General features: G+C 46.6%; 1 protein-coding gene across 5 annotated transcripts in view; it reads left to right on the top strand.

Annotated features, from left to right (window-relative positions):
* cep170aa (centrosomal protein 170Aa) overlaps positions 1-20,000 on the top strand; it is a 66,463-nt gene that overhangs the window by 18,248 nt on the left and 28,215 nt on the right. For 4 of the 5 annotated variants that reach the window (XM_062519407.1, XM_062519405.1, XM_062519404.1 and 1 more), the window contains exons 3-8: positions 2,817-2,906; positions 6,926-7,007; positions 7,703-7,758; positions 9,398-9,575; positions 13,660-13,797; positions 19,160-19,660. In XM_062519407.1, coding sequence (XP_062375391.1) covers positions 2,817-2,906; positions 6,926-7,007; positions 7,703-7,758; positions 9,398-9,575; positions 13,660-13,797; positions 19,160-19,660 — 1,045 coding nt within the window. Of the gene's footprint in view, positions 1-2,816; positions 2,907-6,925; positions 7,008-7,702; positions 7,759-9,397; positions 9,576-13,659; positions 13,798-17,509; positions 17,587-19,159; positions 19,661-20,000 lie in introns of those variants that run through there. The other variant, XM_062519408.1, reaches the window with a different exon arrangement.

The following is a 20,000-nucleotide window of genomic DNA, read 5'->3' as shown; positions in this document are numbered from 1 at the left end:
GTGCGTGATGAACATTTGTTTGTTGTATTTATGGATTTTTTTTGCTTTTTGTTTACTGTAAGGCAGTAGAAGCATAGTAGCAGGAGTATAGCAAGCAATAATGCACACACCCACACATACACACACAATATATTGTATGAGCAGGGTGTTAGCAGCGTGAACTGTGCCTTCTGATCAACAGGGTATGACATCTTAACAGTATTTTTGTTATTTATCAGTGAAGGCAAAGAACATTTTCTCTCTTACGTGTTTTCCTGTTTGTCTCCATAATGCATTCCTATCTGTCACCTCAGTGTACATTCCTCTTTGTGTCTTTAGTAGTATATTCCTCTTTGTGTCCTTAACATATTCATCTATGTCCTTAGTAGTATATTCCTCTTTGTCTCCTTAACATATTCCTCTTTTTGTCCTTAGTAGTACATTCCTATTTGTCTCCTTAACATATTCCTCTGTGTCTGCCTAGCGTATTCCTATTTGAACAAGCCTTGTGCCAGGATGGCTAATTGGAGCTTATATAAGCTCCCTGCATGTTTGTGTGTTGCTGCAGCACTCAGTGAGAAAGAAGAAATCACTGCAGGTTAATTGGATTACATTAACATGGGCAGCGCTCTCATTTCCCCATAACATGACCTTCGACCCCTACAGAGCTGTAATCCTGGGCACTGAGCTCCTGAAGAGCACTCCTGGATAGCAGTGTATCCCCACACAGTAGAATATTCTGGAAGCCATCTTGCAAAGGATACAGTGGATTAACAGGATCAGATCCATGGCCAAATTAGCTGTTGTAAGCCTGAGGTGTGTTCAGATCTGCAAAGACAAACACAGCGAACGTTTGTGAACAAGATAGATAGAGATAGATAGATACTTCATTGATCCCCAAGGAGAAATCCAAGAATCACAATCACAGTCTCAATCACAATCACAATTCTGCAATCTCACAAGGGTGGTTTTCCCACTAACGTTCATGGATGCTGGACGAAGGCTGAAATGTTCATAACAGTTTAAAGACAACATGTTGGTCTTGAACGTTTGCCTCTGTTTTTTGTCTGTGTACAAGTTTACATTTTTACCTCCTGACCTATGTGATAAAGGCCACTCCTCTTCATGTACACACACACAGCCATGTGTTTATCTGTGACCCATGTGATAAAAGCCCCTCCTCTTCATACACACACAGCAATGAAATGAAAAGTGCAATAATGTGTGGCTGTCATCATGTCAAAGAATACATTAAGCACAAAAAAGACACAAGGCACTGTTGTGTAAATAGAGTCCCTTATGGATGTTCTGACCGTCTCCTGACCTGAGGGCCTATAGCTAAAACAAAGGGGGTCTTTGGAGTAGGCAGGGCAATATGAACTTACCCATAGGGGGGTTCTGAGACCTTCAGCACATGATTGTTTATTCTCAGTGTTTGACTATGTAATTAAGATGCAGGCCCAAAGATAACAACCTAAACATAGATTCTTTCTTTTTTAGTGTTAGGACATCTCCTCAGTTGTAGACTAGTTGGATGTTTGTGTATGTGTTATCACTTTTAGCTGCCATAGTCATAACCTTTTCATGTACTGAAAGATGTAAGAATTTACGTTAATGAACTTGAGTAGAAAACTCTTCAGTACACTTTGAGGGATTGATATTGAATGATCCTTGATAAGTATCTGAATGACTATTAAGGGTTGGTTAACTTTCAGTTCAGCACTAGGAATGCCACAGAGAGACCCACTTATTGTGCTTCCTGGTAAACATATTTAGGAGCTCTCTCTTAAATAAGAGTCACATCAGCTTTAGTGACCCTCCTGGTGGAACACACTGATCGTTGAGACAGAGATGCCATCCATGCCTCACATTCTCTCTCAGGAGCAGAGTGGAGACAGAGTCCACATCATGGCCGTGTGTGGATGGCTGTCCTTCCAGACACACAGGCTGTGTGTGTGTGTGTGTGTGTGTGTGTCCATACTGACTGTATACTACAGTGAAGTCACAGCCAGCAGGACCAGTGAAGCAGAGCCAAGTGTGCTCATTTACTTTGGTGAAATCAGTCCTGTGTGTGTGTGTGTGTGTGTGTGTGTGTGTGTGTGTGTGTGTGTGTGTGTGTGTGTGTGTGTGTGTGTGTTTGCATGAGTGGGTGGGTAGCGGATGGTTTAGTGAACGCAGCATGCGCTGTGGGAGGGTAAGTTAGACAGGGTATGTAATTGTGAAGCTGTTTGTCTGTGTTCATGTCAGTGTGTGTGTCTGTGTGTGTGTGTGTTTGTGTATGTGGCCCTTAACAAGACTATTGTAATGTGACCTTCTGAGAGTTGGACTTTTTTGGTCTTTGGTCTTTTTTGGATGGACCATGTCAGACTATGCAATCATAGAACCATAAGTTATCGCTGCGTTTTGGTCAGTATATTGGCCACATTACAAGATCACGTAGCCCAGCCTATTGTTCGAGTCGTGTCGCAGACAATGAATCGTTGGTCATTGAACATGTCACATTACAAGAAGCGTTCCTCCATCAACATCGTTCCTGACCTTTCATATTCGGGCACAATGCTTGAAATTGATCGGCTACGGCAAATTTGTGGCAAAATGGGGCTGAAATGGTGTAATGTTATTCAGATCTCTGTCCTGGTTAACATTTCAGTGTGACTCGTCCTCAAAAACAGCCCCCGCTGTAAGAGCCCACAACATCACTTTCAACTGATGCACCAGGAATGAAAATCACTACATTAGTTTGAATCATTTTCAAGACATTCTGTGCTGACTCACTCTGTGTGTGTGTGTGTGTGTGTGTGTGTGTGTGTGTGTGTGTGTGTGTGTGTTTTCCGCAGTCACGGAGTGTGGACAAGCAGCATGCTGTCATCAACTATGAACTGGCCAGCGACGAGCACAAAGTCAAGGACCTGGGCAGCCTTAATGGGGTGAGTGAGGACACACACACACACACACACACACACACACACATGCGTTTTTGTATTGAATTACATTGAAATTCTGGAGGTAATGGTGGCCTTCAGCACAGGCTGATAGAACACAAATATGCAGATTGTTTTCTGGCTGCACACTGGATGTAAAGGAGAGGGGTGTGCGTTTGAAACCCTGAGCACTGTAATGATAAAACACACATTGTCATCATGCTCAACCTGGACACATCTACATCGCTGTCTGCTCACAGTCTGGGTAGTACTGAGAAAATGTATGTGTGTGCGTGCGTGCGTGCGTGCGTGCGTATGTTTTTGTGTGCATAAATACATGTGTTTGTATGTGTGTACGTAGGTATGTGTGTGTGCTTGGATGTGGACTCTGGTTGCATGCGTTTTCAAAACCTTCCTTTTACATATTCATGATCGATCTGCAAAAGTGCCACTCTAACCACATTTCATAATTAGCTGCCCCCCACACACACACACAATACACACACATACACACATACACACACCTCCCCCTCTCCAGGGCCTGTGTAATTACCCCACACACACTCCAGCTTTCCCTTAACAACCTCTTCCGATGTCTCTTATACTCCTCTTATCCCAAAGACATCTAATGAGGCTAATTGTCTCCATAAAACACACAAAAGATTAGGATGGATAGTGGCTACTCCGTGCCTCTTCTGTGTGTGTGTGTGTGTGTGTGTGTGTGTGTGTGTGTGTGTTTAAGAGCCATCTTGTTTTTAGTGCAAGGTACAATTACAATGAGGTTTTATTCCAGGCTATCCAGTAAAATATATGCCGTTCTTAAACCTAAATGAGGGCTGTATATATATACATATATTGACTGAAAAGCCTGTGAAGAGAGCCGTTAAAATGAAAGAGTGTGTCTGGTCTGAGAGATTCTCCTGTGAGCCACGTGTCCACTTCCGCCGGCCCGTCGTGCCCGCCACATGGAGGAGGAGGAGGAGGAGGAGGAGGAGGAGGGAAGGGGGGAGGAGGAGGAGGAGGAGAGGAAGCTGATCCGGTCTCCCAGTCTGAGTCATGTGGGTTGGTTCTTCTCCGCGGTGATCAGGCAGGCCAGCCAGTGGCACTCAGCTGTGCTTCAGATCCATGAGCAGGAAGTGCGACTCATGGCCGTGACCTGCTTCCTCATGACTCCCACTCAGAACAGTCCTGACTTCCTGACTGGCCTGCACTGAGCCCAGCACTGCCCTCCTGGAGGCTGAATACAGAATGAAAGTGTAAACATTAGCTGATCTCTCTTTCTCTTTCTCTCTCTCTCTGTTTCTCTTTCTCTCTCTCTTTATCCCTCTCTCTCTCACACACACACACACACACATACAGAATAAGAGAATAAATAAACACACACACACATTGTTAGACAATCCCTTAGTGATAGCAGCATTGTATTTGGCTTGGCTGCTATTTCTAGGATTTAATAGATGCAGCATGAGGCCTCCCAGAGGAGCCGTCCTGAGCGCAGACATGCAAATTGTTATACATTAAATCCAAAGCCTTCACTTAGAGTGTGTGTGTGTGTGTGTGTGTGTGTGTGTGTGTGTGTGTGTGTGTGTGTGTGTGTGTCCTGGGTAGCTCTGCCGAAGCTAAACGGCCCAGAGGAGCACTCTCACCTGAACCTGTGCCAGAAAACTCCAGAATTATCCATGATGCTGCATGTTTCATTTGTGTGTGTGTGTGTGTGTGTGTGTGTGTGTGTGTGTGTGTGTGTGTGTGTGTGTGTGTGTGTGTGTGTGTGTGTGTGTGTGTGTGTGTGTGTGTGTGTGTGTGTGTGTGTGTGTGTGTGTGTGTGCATGTGTGTGTGTGTGTGTGTGTGTGCGTGTGTGTGCAAGTAGACGGCATACAGGGTGGACAGTCACATGTAGCATGGTTGTGGCTGCATGCATGTCTGACAGGGCATGTCATTGCACTGAGAAGGGAACTGGAACGAACGCCTCAGCAGTAAAGCAGCATTTATCTTGATCTCTGACCACAGTGCTCACTGCCCAGTAGGGACAGAACGCCGCTGGCTCTCTGAGCTGACCTCAGTGCTGTCAGACGAGAGCAGGCTGGTACTGACTCCACCCTGCGGAGGAATCGGAGCCTGGAGGGCTGGAGAAGCCTAAAACTGCACTGTCATCGGCAACTCTCAAAACAATCAAATCAAATCAAACAATTTTATGGATTTTTATCAATTTTATTTTGTGTGGCAGCCGTGGCCTACTGGTTAGGGCTTCGAACTTGTAACCTGAGGGTTCCCGGTTCAAATCCCCACCAGTCCACGGCTGAAGTGCCCTTGAGCAAGGCACCTAACCCCTCCCTGCTCCCCGAGTGCCGCTGTACATGCTGTATGTGTTCACTAATTCACAAATGGGAATAAATGCAGAGACCGAATTTCCCTCACAGGATCAAAAAGTATATACTATATATATTTTTTTTTTCAAAGCACAATATGTAGTGTAGAGTACAGTGTGTATCAGTGTAGATATAGATATAAAAGTAAAGAAAAGAAGTGGAATTTATTTCCATTACCTTCTCAAAGGAGGGGTGAGATGTACGATCGTCACTGCTCAGTCAGTCTGTCAGTCAGTCGGAGCTGACTTCACTTGCGACTCCAGGAAGAGAATTCTCACTAGTCTCACTTGTTCAAGCCGAAGCTTCATTTGTTTTCTCTTTCAGTCTTGACTTGCCTCTCTCATTTGGACTCAGTCTTGACTTGGACTCAGATCTCTTTGGACGCTGGACTCTGTCTTGACTCAATCTTGACTTGGACTGGTCTTGGTCTCTAGGTGGTCTTGACTACAGTTCTGTGCCAGTTCTAGGCAAAAGAGAGAAGACTTTCTCTCAGCATCTGGAGTGTGTTCTGGCTTAGTGAGATTGATTTATGTTGCCTGAGGTCTAACCAAGGAGAAGAAATAGCTTTGCCAGTACACCAAGCATTGGTGAAAAGTCATTGTATACACAACCCTCCCCTATTTATTTATTCTTTTGTTTTGTTTTTCTTTCTTTCTACCGGATTGAGCTACTTCTTTCTGAAACAACAACTACTACCAACATTGTCGGGTGGCAATAAAATATATCTTTCTAGCTATCTGTCTAAGGGAGAGCGACGGCTTGGCCTAGATGGGTTTATGCCCAAAGTGTGTCCTGGATATGAGAGAAGTGCTTTTGATGCTCAGCTCTCTGGTTCAGGCCTGCGTGAGACAGATTTCTCTGCCTCAATTAATCTCAGGAGTGTCATGGATTTGCAAGGAGTTCATTAATGTCCTTATTTATTTATTTGTTTGTTTGTTTGTTTTTTAAGAACCCATGAAAAAAAAGTACCTCTCTCTGCCAAAAGAGTTGTTAGCGCTGGCTAAACAGATTTAACGATTATACTTCAAACGGAGGGATTAATCACTCCTCAATTTGAGACAAAGGTTAAACGTTTGGATTGAAGTCGGCCTGATGGATTAAAGTTAAAATGCCCTCGGGAGCGACGCCTGAATGACTACTAAAGCCCACAAGTAATCCACAAAGATTTAAGCTCAAACCTCCTCCTGTGCTGGAGACTGCAGCGTTGGAGCAAGTGCCGCTCCCGTGAACTGCCAGCTAAGCTGCTCTAGACGTAACAAAGTCTCTCACTCACACTCACTCACACTCTCACACACACACACACACACACACACACACACACACACACACACACACACAAACTCACTCAAAACTTGCCACCTGATATTGTACACTGTTTTCCAGCATGATGTACAATGAATCTGTCTTGACTCATATAATCAGGTGATCAGGAAGCTGCCTTTGAAGCTTCTTTTCCTCTTGACAGGGGTGAGATAGGAACTAAGACAGCTAATGATGTGATCATAATAATCTCGCAATAGTAACTCTGTGAGTGGAAAGTGTCTGCTAAATGCAATGTAATGTAACTGAGAAATATATCCTCATCTGTAATGTATGACAACAGTTGTCATTCTATGTGAGAAAGTGAGTGTGACTTGTGCTGTTTGTTTTCTCTCTAGACGTTTGTAAACGACACCCGGATCCAGGAGCAGATATACATCACTCTGAAGATGGATGACAAGCTGCGGTTTGGATATGATATCCTTTCACTGGACATCAGGGATGGGGCAACTTCTCCTAGACAGGGTAAACCCAGCCCGATCTGCCGGCGAATTGGATTTCACTCTGCAGCTCAGGCTGGAAACCTGCTCATTCACCTCTCCTGCTTCTTGTCCACGTTTGTTGGAACCAATCACTAACTTGCTTATCCACCAGGCGCACCCAGATCGTTGATCTGATTGATTGAAAGACTATCCAAATGCTACAGTCATTTGAACTATGCCCACTGATTATGCCTGTTGTGCTGTAGAAATACAGAGCAGACTCCCCAGACTATTGTTCAATGTTAAGATTGAGCTTAGTATGGTGATAGCCAGATAGGCTAAACTTCTCCTTCATCACTAGCCCTATCCAAAGAGTGTTTGACTGTGAATGACAGAATGTTTATGTTTGCTCACAGTATGTGGTTATGTGAGGTTCTAACAAAATAATGAAAAGAATGTGGATATGAGCAAGAATAAGAAGGTATTTGTTTAATGTCTTGCATGAGGGCCAGTGTCTTCAAGGACTGAAAGAGGCTTGTGTGAAGGTTGGCTTGTTTGTTTGGTGTTGTGGTGTGTGTGTGTGTGTGTGTGTGTGTGTGTGTGTGTGTGTGTGTGTGTGTGTGTGTGTGTGTGTGTGTGTGTGTGTGTGTGGTGGTGTGGTGTGGTATTGCTTTCCTTAACGTGTCTCACATACCAACCTGTTTACTGTGGTACGAGGAGAACTTCATGTGCCGGAGGAGGCTCTTAAGGTGAGACACAAGCGCATGTGCGCACGCACACACGCACGCACACACACACACACACACACACACACACACATACACTGTCTCACACACACACACACACACACACACACACAACCACATATACCTGCACACAACCAATCAAACACTCATACACACCCTCAGATCTGAAAACACACACATGTGCACAGCACACACACTCATACTCTTTATCTCTCTTTCTCACACACACTCATACACGGCAGAGACAGACAGGCTAACTACACATGAATGAGTGGAGTCCTGAAGGTTAACCCATAAGTGCCCTCCATCCCCTATTTGTCTCCTTATCCATCTCTTGGGTGTAGCTCTCAGCCGTCATAAAGGGCTCGTATAAAAGCCCAGGGCGCTCGTGTTACAGGATTCATTTATCCGCTCATATCACAGTCTGGAGAGCCGGCCTTTAATTAGTCCCCCAGGACCATCACTTACCCCCATCCCCTCCTGCACAGAGCCCAGACAGAGGGAGGGTGTCAGCACGCCGCAGTGCGGAGCCATATTGGAGCTCAAGGAGGTCTGGTGCTGCTGCTCGGCACGCTCAGTGGTGTTTTAAGCCCCCAATGTCGTCTTCCAGGCAGCGCTGCCACTGTCAATTTAAAAGCACCTAATCCCTGCACCTAACATTAACCCTAATCCTAACCCATGCCTAAGCCTAGCACCTTCAGGCAGCACTGCCTTGAAGACAAAACAGCAGGAAACACTGGGCACTTGGCTACTCCTATGGTTAAGGTGCTGTGTCCACCAATCACGTTTTTTTACGCTGAGAGCGTAAAAAAAAAAACGCTTTTCTCGGCGCTTCGAGAAGTCTTTATTGTTGCTAAGTCACCAAAACCGGAGATGGTTTATAATGAGAAGTGACATTGACGAGCCCGGTGCTGTTCTAAAAGTTGAACAGATTTCAACTTTGAGCGCCCTAAGCGCTGCGGTAAAAAACGTCAGCGCCGAGAGCTTTTTTCCGCCGAGGGCGCTCAGCGCTATGAACGCTGGGCTACATAGACTTTATATTGAAAATTGTCGCCGTCGGCACAAAAAACGTGTTTGGTGGACACAGCACCTAATGAAAGTGTTTAAAGTGTACCCACCACATACCCTGCTGCACAGACTGCACAGTACAGTGGTAATGGTTGTGGTTAGGACTATGTGACAGACTCCTTGTCCAAAGCGACATACAAATAAAAATAATACAACAAATAATTTAACAGTGAACAATTTAAAAAAGGTCAGACTACAGTAGTGAGAATAGCGATGTAAACACTAATCATCAAGTGCCCAGAGCATAGCTGAGCCACCCCGTACCCTCCTGTACAGGCAGCACAGAGTTAGCATGCGCTACTGAGCAGGGCTACATCTCATACTGTTCTCCTGTGCCTGTTCTCACCCCGACTCTCTTCTCTCCTTTTACTGTAAATCAACATGTTTCATGCTTTCAGACCGTGTTTTCTTACCCTTTGTACCCTCATTCATTCACACCCTCACATCAGAAAACACACACACACACACACACACACATACACACACACACGGCACGACGACACCCAGATGTAAGCGTTTAAAAGGTGTCCATGTGTCCACTAATGTGTCCCTTATGTCCTGTGCCGTGTGTCAGCATGAGAAGTTCAGCAGCCAGCTGCAGCTGGGGAAGAAGCCCACCCCCGCAGAGCCCGCCAAGACCCCCAAGAGCAAACCAGCGGCCACTAAGACCCAGGAGAGGAAGGCCGCCGAGCCCAGCGCAGAACCTCCTCCGACCAAACCTGCAGAGACGCAGAGGGGAGAGGAGAAACCAGGTGAGTGAAAGAGCAGAGAGAGAGGGAGGGAGAGATGGAGATATAGAGGGGGAGGAATAGAGGGAGGGATAGAGGTGAGGAGCGATGGAGGTAGGGAGGGAGGCAGGGAATGAGAGAGGTAAAGATGGTGGAAGGGTGGGTGGGGATTTCTTTTACCCAAGGTAGGTAGTAAGGGAGAGAGAGAGAGAGAGGGAGGGAGATGGAGAGATGGAAGGAGGGAGAGTGGGCCATTGCATCAGGTGGAGATTCTGTAGAGCCAAGCTTGTCTGCCTGATTGAGAGCTGTGCCATGTTCTGGTATTTAGATTGATGGAGTCCCCACTCTTTAAAAGCCACAGCAGCACTCTAACAGCAAAGCAGTGCTTTAATTGGGCTCAATCAAAGTCACGTGTCTTTCATCTAAAAGAGATAGAATCAGAGCTTTTCTTTTAGAAGTAATAATGAAGATAATGTCTCTCCTTTCACTCAGCCCCCCCTCTTTCTTTTTCTCTTTCTCTTGCCTCCCTCTCTCCGTCTCTATCCCTGTCAGTGCTATCTGTAATCTGCTACTTCTATTTACTCTCTTATTTAATTATTAAGAGTCCTATGACACTAATCACTAAATCTGTCTGTCCAAGCAATCTGAGCAGCCACATTTAGGCTGTTATCAGATGAGTCCACCCCCTCCGGATGAGAGAGATATATCAAAGAATAGTGTGTGTATTTGCCAGCGGCTGTTTCCCCCGTGTCCTGTGGCTAGATCAGAGTAATAATAACCAGCGTTGGCTATATTTGTCCCGGGTGTGTTGACCTGTTGCCACCGCAGGGCGGAACAGGAACACTGCCCTGGCACTCGCCACGTTCCGCTGAGGGCAGAGGAGAGTGGCGCGTGGTGTTCCATGCCATCTGCAGTAGGTTCATAGAATAGAATAGAATAGAATATCTTTATTTGTCATTGTAACAGATACAACGACATGAAGTGCAGTCCTTGTCAAGTGGCAGCCAATGCTGTCGTAGGTGTGCGAAAAATCAACATAGAACTTAGAGACACTGAGACCATGCTTCTAACTTGTTCTTCTACTACTACACTCAGAGATGTAAACAACGTAGCCCACGTGCCCTGTATGAAGTCAAAATAAAGGTCCCTACAAATGCATACACGAATACAGTATGATAGTACTGGATTAAATTTTCACCTAAAATTACTTGCATCACAAAACATATATCTGAGGACAGAACATGCACCATAGTTAAATTCTTCATGAGGCTGCACTTTATTTTTGTGGGTTTGTAGGCATCAGCAACACGATACCCCTCTCTTAAAATAATATTTCAAAGCATCTCAAAGCATTTAAGTAAATAACGATTGAAAATCCTGAGGTCCAATCTGTGTTGCAATCTAATTGCATGGCAACAGTCTCCAGGGCTTTATTTCCATGGAGATCTCCATCGCTTAGCGATGCGTAGCCCTGTCTGGTGTGTTAAATTGTGTGAGACGCAAGAAGGTCTGTGGCATTAATTAAAGCCTGAGGATGTGTGTGTGTGTGTGTGTGTGTGTGTGTGTGTGTGTGTGTGTGTGTGTGTGTGTGTGTGTGTGTGTGTGTGTCTGTGGGTGTGTGCCTGTGTGCGTGTGTGTGCGTGCGTGCGTGCGTGCGTTCTTGTGTGCGTGTGTGTGTGTGTCTGTGTGTGTGCGTGTGTGTGTGTGTGTGTGTGTGTGTGTGTCACAGAGGGTTTAATGGGTGAGTGTTACACACACTGACAGCCCGTTTGCACAGATCATATCCCTAAAGCAGACATCTCATTTAGTTAGAAACTTGCTCTTTGTTAAGCCTTGCTTGGTATGGAGTATACAGCAAGTGGGCCTCGTAGGAGTTGGTACTCTTGAATCCTGAAAACGCGTAGTGATGACTATCCTGTGCTAAGATTAGTGTGTACGATTAGGCTTGAGTACTTTTCTTCTGTCTGTAATTCAACAGGTTTGGGAATTGTAGCTAACAGCCTGTGAGGTAGGGTGGGGTGTGTTAACCCCCTCATCAATCCACCACATTTAACCACCCCTTCACTAAAACCTAACAAGTAAAAGGAGGAAATAGCCCTGTGGTTGTCTGTTAGTTGTTATTAGTTGTAGTTGTGTTGTAGTGTGTGTGTGTGGGTGTGTGTGTGTGTGTGTCGTAGTGCATTAACTCTCTGACAGTAGTGTTAAGGGTAATTACTCTGTCTGCTAATAGCGGCTTTGCTAGGCTAGGCAGTGATGTGGCGGTAAACTGCAGGGTTGCTGATGGCAGGCGTGACTAGCGGCAGCGTCTCCACTCTCCGTCAGTCCCGCGGTGTTACCAAGAGAAACAGACAGGCTAGCCGTGCCACTCCACTGCCACAGTCTGTTTAAATCAGGCTAACACTTGATTAGCGCCCTCTCTTGACGCTAATTGTCAGCTCCGTGCTATTTCTCTTCCACCCCCTCTCTCTTTTAAAAGCTGATGCTGTGATTTACTGTAATGCTGAACTGCTATCAGTTACTGTGCAGTGCATAGAGTGTGGTCACTGTCAGTCTCAAGGCAGTACCAGAAACTGTGCATATTTGAACGGATGTGGGCAAAAATGGCATTAAATATGCTGGAGCCTCGTATGTAATGTGACTATCATTAACCATAATCACAATCATTATATCAACTAATTGAATTTGATTTCAAACATCCTTGTGCATTTAACTGGAGATTTATTGTAACTCCACCAAAAAGGAGAGGATACGACCAAAATACGACATATCTTTTATGTGTCCTAAATTAAATCATTTTGAAACAAAGTATTGATTCTGTGAGTGGTCAGGACGACACTGTGCTGTTCATATGTGGATCAGCAGCTGTGCCATGTGATCCTCCAGATGGGTGCGACTCAGACGCTCTAGCAAGGGAAGTGAATCAGCTGAGCTGGCCTCTTGCTTCTCCTGTTTTATGAGGGTTTGATGCTGTGGTTTACTGCCACACACACACACACACACACACACTCAGGCTGTGAGGAGCTGTGACACGTGTGCAGGACAGGAGCAGGATTCCATTTACATGTGTGTATCCCGGTAAATGCTCACACCAGCGTGCCGCGCCCTTTTAATGCCAGCTCAGGGGTCCGTGCCATGGGGCACAGTGAACGACGGGAAACGGGGGCACTGTGGCACAACTGGGTACAGCACCCGTACCATAGTGGGTACAACTGGGTACATCACCCGTACCATAGTGGGTACAACTGGGTACATCACCCGTACCATAGTGGGTACAACTGGGTACATCACCCGTACGATAGTGGTTACAACTGGGTACAGTGCCTACAGTGGGGTCACGGGTTTGAGTCTGACCCGGGTCATATCCTGATCCAGAGGTCTGGTCTTGTTTCCGTGGAGATCCAGGGCTGTCCTTTAGGGTGAACAAACACACACACACACACACACACACACACACACCATGGAGACCTTTAGGGTGCACGGCAGGACGAGGTCTTTGCGTGCCACAGAGAACCCAACCCCGTGGTGCACACTCAAATGGACAACAGGAAGAGCCAATCACAGCGAGAGCCTCACGCACCGCAACAGTGTGTGTGTGTGTGTGTGTGTGTGTGTGTTGTTGGGGGATAAACAGGCAAAAACAAATCCTGTCGTCGTCGTGGCGTTATGAGGGCAGTTAAGCTCGTCAGATCCTCTTTTTGCAATTAATGCGCTGGCTTTGATATTTGGCTGGCTGGCCCTCTCAGAGGCTTCCATTATGTAGGTCAGGCAGCGTGCTGACCGCTGCCTTAGAGCCAGACCAGCGCTCTCGGTCAGGAGAGACTCGCCACTCCTCACACAGGGAACAGGGAAGGGGGTACGGAAGGTGGGATAGCACCCAAAAAGTTCACCGTGCAGTCTTTGTTTAGGGTTTTATTTTTAATTTTTAATTTTTTATCCGGTCTTCTTTTTTCCTCCTCTTTCTGTTGTAAGAGGGTGGGGGAGAGCTCAAGCTGGGATTTTCATGTTTAATCCCTTTTTTCTGTGTTTTGTGTTGTTTGTTGTGGTGGTGGCAGGAGACATTGCTGCTTCATCTTTTCTCTGTGTGTTGTGTTGTTTGTTGTGGTGGCAGGAGACATCGCAGCACTCCACAGAGGAACTCCTCTCTACGGGCAGCCATCTTGGTGGGGCGACGGGGACGCTGATGATGAAAACTCCTTCAAGCAGGAGACCAAGACCTCTGGGAAGAAGCAGGAGAACTGTGGCATAGGTAGGAGTGTGTGAGTGTGTGTGTGTGTGTGTGCGTGTGTGTGTGTGTGTGTGTGTGTGTGTGTGTGTGTGTGTGTGTGTGTGTGTGTGTGTTTTTCTTTTTCACTGAACACGCTGCATCAAGAATCAGAAGATTAATGCTGAATTGGCAAAAAGCTTTTATATGAACAGAATTACCTGGGTCTGAGGTATGCAGATATGTGTGTTAGACTTCTTACGATGGATGAACCTACAGTAAGAACATATTCAGATTTGTTCAAACTTCATATTCAAAACACATTTGTGCCAAATTCTGGCGTAAGTAACAGAGGACTTTCTTTTCTATGCTGTATGTATATTGTACAGAAGGAAATCTCACAGCGGCTCACAACCCAAACTTGTGGAGCTTAAGGAGCTTGATATTATTCTCAAGACACATGGTAGCAAGGGTGGGAAGTGAAGAGTAGTCAGTTAAAGGTGAACTATGCAAGTTTTTTATTTGAAATGAAAATGGACCGATTCCAGAGAGAGAGAGACTAGAGTTCAAAAATATAGCTTACCCAGTCAGCCTTATTTAGCATAGGAAATTCTTCCGTTATAGCCTACCAACAATATAGTTGCACTAGTTTAAGTTTTCTGTCAAACAGTGTTTTTCTGTAAATCTAGTACATGTCCTATACTGTACATATGCAATCAAATGTACTGTACACATACAAGAAGCAGTTTTTATCATCCTCCTTCAGATGTAGATTTAATAAATGTCATGGTAAACAAATGCCATAGTAACAGTACATCTGTAATATGTTCATTATTTGCTCGCTCTGTGCTGGACAGTCCTAAATCCTAATCCCACTGGTCTTCTCCGAGGAGATGTGCACTCTCCCTGGTCTCTTGTGTGCGCTGCTTATGCTGCGCACAGAGCCCAAACATTGGCTGTGGTGTCCATTCCCTGGCTTATCCCGTCTGAAACGGAAGGCCTGTTTGATTGTTGTTTGGCAGCGTTAGCGTCAGCGGCGGGGCTCTTGGCGATCCCATTAAGTTGTGTGGGGCTGGAGTAATGGGATTAGAGATTAGAGCAGCGGGGCTGGAGCTGCAGGAAGCCTACAGCACAGCACAGAGGGTGACCTTTGACCTCAGGAAGTAAAACAGTCCCACTGAGCCAAGGCTGTTTGAGGAAAGCAAAATACTAAAGGGAAAAGATTACGGAAGGGGTTTTAAGTAAAACTTTCAACTTCAGCTTAGTGGAATTTGACCTCTTTGTAGTGGCAACTTTTGATCTCATCAGCAGATCAGTGTGTTGTTTTCTTATGATTACAAGCTAAAATCCTAAAGAGACTTAAGATGTTGTTAACACGATGACTGTAAGATGGACGGCATCACAAATGCCCAAATGTCAGAGCCCAGGGGGCTTTTCCAAGTATGTGGTTTAGTGACAAACCTGGGTAAGTTCATTTAGAGTACGTGGTAAACCTCCTGCAACAAGAGCCCTATGGCATTGTTTTGTGTAGAGAATGAAGCCATACAACCCTTCTATTAGGAGGTTTGCCCCTTACTCTGAGTTAACTTACCCAGGTTTGTCACTAAACTGCGTACTTGGAACAGCCCTCAGTTGTGTAGTTGTGAGAGTCACTTTGTTTACTAATAACTGCGACTGCATAACCCTATTCTGTGGTGTGGTGCGGCTCTTTCAGCTCGGCAGACAGGACCCAAAAGTCCACTGAGGTCATTGCTTATGGACCTTGATGCCCACTCTATAAAAGCGTTCCAACATTATTGGTTTACTTTATTTATTTATTATTTTATCTGAGATCTCTGGTGTCCCGGTCACCCAGTATTGGGTGTCAGTGTTGATGATGCTCCTGAGACAGCAGAGGGCAGTGGCACTGTATATTCTGTTATTCTGTGTGTGTGTGTGTGTGTGTGTGTATGTGTGTGTGTCAGAGAGTGTGAAGTGAGGGCTGGTAGTGGCAGAGTGGTTGTCATCTGTTGTGACAGGCAGTCCGTCCCCTCACAGAAAATGAAAAGGGTTGCGTAACGCGCACACGCACACGCACACGCACACGCACACACACACGCACACAATATATATATATATATTGTAGCAGCTTTTCCGGTCGTCCCTTTACTCCCTGAATTCGCTGTTACTTGTGACTGATTTGGATATGTCTGGACGCGTGCTGGTGTAGAGATGAATAGTGAAGTTTGATCCAGTTGGTCCAATGACCATTTATTGTTGATGTTGATGTTACAAAACTTGAGTAAAAATAAAGAAAAACAATTCAACTAAAGCAGTCTTTCAGATCAAATGGCTTGGCTTGTCACAGCACACGGTCACGGTCCTTCACGTAGCACGCAGCACGGTCAAAAGACTGTTTGCCCTCTCAGCCACGCCCAGATGCTGTGGCTTCCTGCTCTTGAGGCTTTTCCCCTTGAGCTCCTCCTTCAGCCTCCACTGACCTTGACCTTGAAGTCCACTAGATGGGGGTAGACAGGCAACCTATGGCCATATACAATCACTCACTCATTCACACATACACTCACACACTACTATTCACAAGAAAGAAACATAAATCAACACAAAACGTAATTTGGCTCCTACATATATATATACACACACACTCACAAATACACAGCCCCATGGCTAAAAATCCCCTCTGTCTAAGGACATAACCTAAGCTCATACAAAACTAAAGTCCTGAGTTCTTCATAGCCGCACACAGAACAGCCCACTCTCTCTCACACACACGGACACACACACGCACACACACACACATACAAACAAAAAAGTCAGTAGCGTTTCTCTCGTAAGAGCTGTTTCTCTCCTTTGACGAGCGTCCAGTGTGTCACCTGGGGGAGGAGAGGAGACTTATAAAAACAGCCACCCGTGCCTTTAGTGGAGAAAATGGAGGCTGAAAGCATCCCTACCCTAGAGTGCCTCTTAATTCAATTCGCCCAAAACAGCTCGTTCTCTGTTTAAAAGTAACACGCCACGTCCATCAGATCACCTCCCCACCACACACACACACACACACACACACACACACACACACTCACCCGAAGCCCCACCCGCACTATGTGCATTTATCTTTCTGGGGGGGGGGGGGGGGGGGGGGACTTCAGGACACTGAATGGCATTGTTTGACAAGGCCTAGCATTCCTGCTCTGACAACAAGGACAAAGACTGAGAGAGAGAGAGAGAGAGAGAGAGAGAGAGAGAACGCTCATTCAGGGACATATAAATGAATCCTACATTATTTCCTCCAACACTTTTGATCTTGTAGCCTAGTGGCCAAAAAATATCCATCAGAACAACACAGACTTCTATCCTACTACAACACAAACCCTTCCCACATTATAGCTCTTCCTAGACCCTCTCCTACTCCCCAGCAAACTCTCTGGGGATATGATGTTTTGTAGTTTTTAACCCAGCAGTGTGGGTCCCTCGGGCTATGCTAAATATGCTAACTAGCCGCTCACATGGGTATGGGAGAATGGAAAGGCACCATGAGCTCCACAGACGTGCTTTGAATAGCCTCCGCTGTAGTGCTGCTACATCCCCCATACCCCCCCAGCACACACACACACACACACACACACACCCTGACACACACGCACACACACACACAGCACAAGCTTCCGCAGGGCATTGTCAACGCAAGGCTATAAGGTTTCACTTCTGCCACTGGCCTCAGTCTGAAAGTGGCCGGTTCCGTCACTTACGCCTGTTCTGTGAGTCTGAACTCTCTCCTGTCCTGCCCTGTCATGTGGACCTGTGTCCAGTCTACGCTGCTATTCCTGGACACACTCTGAGGTTAGTGTCAAGTGTTCACTTGGGGACTGAGGGTTTGGTGGTTCGGAGAGAGAGGGAGAGAGAGAGAGTGAGAGAGAGAGAGAGGGAGAGAGGGAGCCAGTTGCTATCGATTAGCAGATTAGCATCATGTTCTTGTGTGTTACCTGGTCGGGGAGTTTGTTTTTGTCTTTTGCTCAAGATACCCATGATGCTGTGTGGGTCTCTTTGTCATTTCTGTGCTGTGTGTGTTTGTGTTTGTGTGTGTCCATGTGTGAGAGAGAGAGAGAGAGAGAGAGAGAGAGAGAGAGAGAGAGAGAGAGAGAGCGAGAGAGAGAGAGGGGGGGAGGGAGAGAGAGTTGGTTGCAGGCTAGAGGACACTATGAAGGAGGGAGAAATGGCACTTTTCTGTTTTTATTGTCTTGCGTGTTGTCCACGGCTCGGACCGCTGTTGATAAAGCTTCAGCTGTGTGCAGCGTGCTTTGTGTTCTGGTAGTATTGGTCAAGCTGGACAATCAGCTTTGCTTCTTTAGACTGACCACATATCACATGATGTTCCTGATAGGGAAGTGATACAGTATTCACAGAAAAAAATAGGAAGTCAAAATGTGATTGGTCACAACTTCCATATAACAGAGGATATTTGAGTAAGCTCTTCATTAAATACAGGTCTAAATAAACTTCATCTCCTCTTTTCTTTTAAGAAGAACAGGGTATGTGATAATGATCAGTTTTAACTTCAGTCTGACAGGTCATTGAGTCAGATGGGTCTTCCTGTTGTTGTTTATATATCTCTATCTCTATCTGGATTATACTGTATATCTCATCCAGTAAATGTTATTCTTTTTCTTTAGGCTTGTGAAGTTAAACTTGGTCTTTGAAGTGAAATGTCCTATCTAATATCCCTGTTTGATCAAACTCAGACCACCATGAGGCTAATGTGTTTTGCTGAGAGCTTTGGGAGCAGTGTGTCCAAGCGGACATCTCATTAATCATTATGTGAAGCTCGCGTCATCAACGCCACCTGTTTCTGACAAGTCATGGCTTCTGCTCTCACTCTGTCTGTGGTCAAATGTTTAATTCATGTGTGTGTTGTGGAGATGCACTGGTCCACATGTGGGCTGCTTTTCATGAGACCCCAAACAAAAGTGCCGCACCAGTGCAAAACAGATGGTCCGTTTTTTTGTTGTCTTTTCTCTTACCCCAAACGCACCATCAGTTGCTGAAGACTCGCAGCTCTCCCCAGTCAGGCTATTATGGACTAACTCAATTAGATTATTAGTAGCACTCCGGCCTCCACAGGGACTTCACCAGCCAGCTCATTAGTTCATGTCAACACACACAGTTGGCTTTGTGTCCACCCTTTCCTTTGAAGCCCTTTCAGAAGGTCAGTGTGTGTGTGTGTGTGTGTGTGTGCGTGTGTGTGTGTGTGTGTGTGTGTGATCTTTTTATCTTCCCCCTGAGCTCGACTGACACGGTTGCCCAAATCAGAGAGGGGAAGTCCGCTGATACCCACTCACAAGCCTGTGACCTCTTCACCTCTTGACCTCTTGACCCCCGAGGCTAACCTCTCCAGTGTTCTGCTGTGTGTCCACAGAGGGCAGGGAAGGCAAGAAGGGCGAGAAGGAGAGGGCCAAGGAGAATGGCCTGCCGTCCCTAGGGACTGACCCGGGCTACTTAGAGCTGGCCAGCAAGGAGGGCAGCGTGATGGCCAGCAGCAGCAGCATCCACGAGGTGCCCACCAAGGACACGGAGGGGTCAGCGGCGTCCGCCACCAACACGGCCGCCACGGCCGGCTCGTCTCAAGGCCACGCGTCCTTCACCATCGAGTTCGACGCCGCCTCGCCGGGGAAGGTGACCATCAAGGACCACGTGGCCGCCAAACTGTCCAGCGGGGGCAGCGTCAGCGGCCGGACCAAGAAGTCGGGGCCCACGGCCAAGGACCTGAGCACGCTGCAGGCGGCCATGATGGCGTCGGAGACCAAGGTAGCCGACTGGCTGGCCCAGAACGACCCGCCGCTCGTGCGGAGGGAGTCGGCCGAGGACGACAGCAAGACCATCAACAGCGACGTGCCCGTCCACTTCCGGAGACTCAAAGGTGAGAGGCCGGCCGACGCACTGGCTCCTCCCCCCCCCCAACCCCTCGCTTACGCACGCCTTCCTCCTCTTCCTCCTCCTCCTCCTCCTCCTTCTCCTCCTCTTCTTGGGGGTTTCTCCCGGCTCTGTGCTAAGCAGGGAGCTTGTGCATGTGTAAGGGCTGAGACTGCAGGTGTGGGTGGGACAGTAGCAGCACATGCAGCTGGACCCACCACACGCATGAACTCCAGCAGAGCACAACTCTCACTCGTCACCTCTCTCAGTCTTGCATCCTAAACAAACACAACAGGGAGATGCACAGCACCACAGCATGAGAGACTCTATAGCCATGGCCGCCCGTG

The sequence above is a fragment of the Sardina pilchardus genome, chromosome 18 (genome assembly GCF_963854185.1).
Source record: "Sardina pilchardus chromosome 18, fSarPil1.1, whole genome shotgun sequence".
NCBI classification, from domain to species: Eukaryota; Metazoa; Chordata; class Actinopteri; order Clupeiformes; family Clupeidae; genus Sardina; species Sardina pilchardus.
The sequence above is the reverse complement of the archived record's forward strand: the minus strand, read 5'-3'. Positions and strand labels throughout refer to the sequence as shown.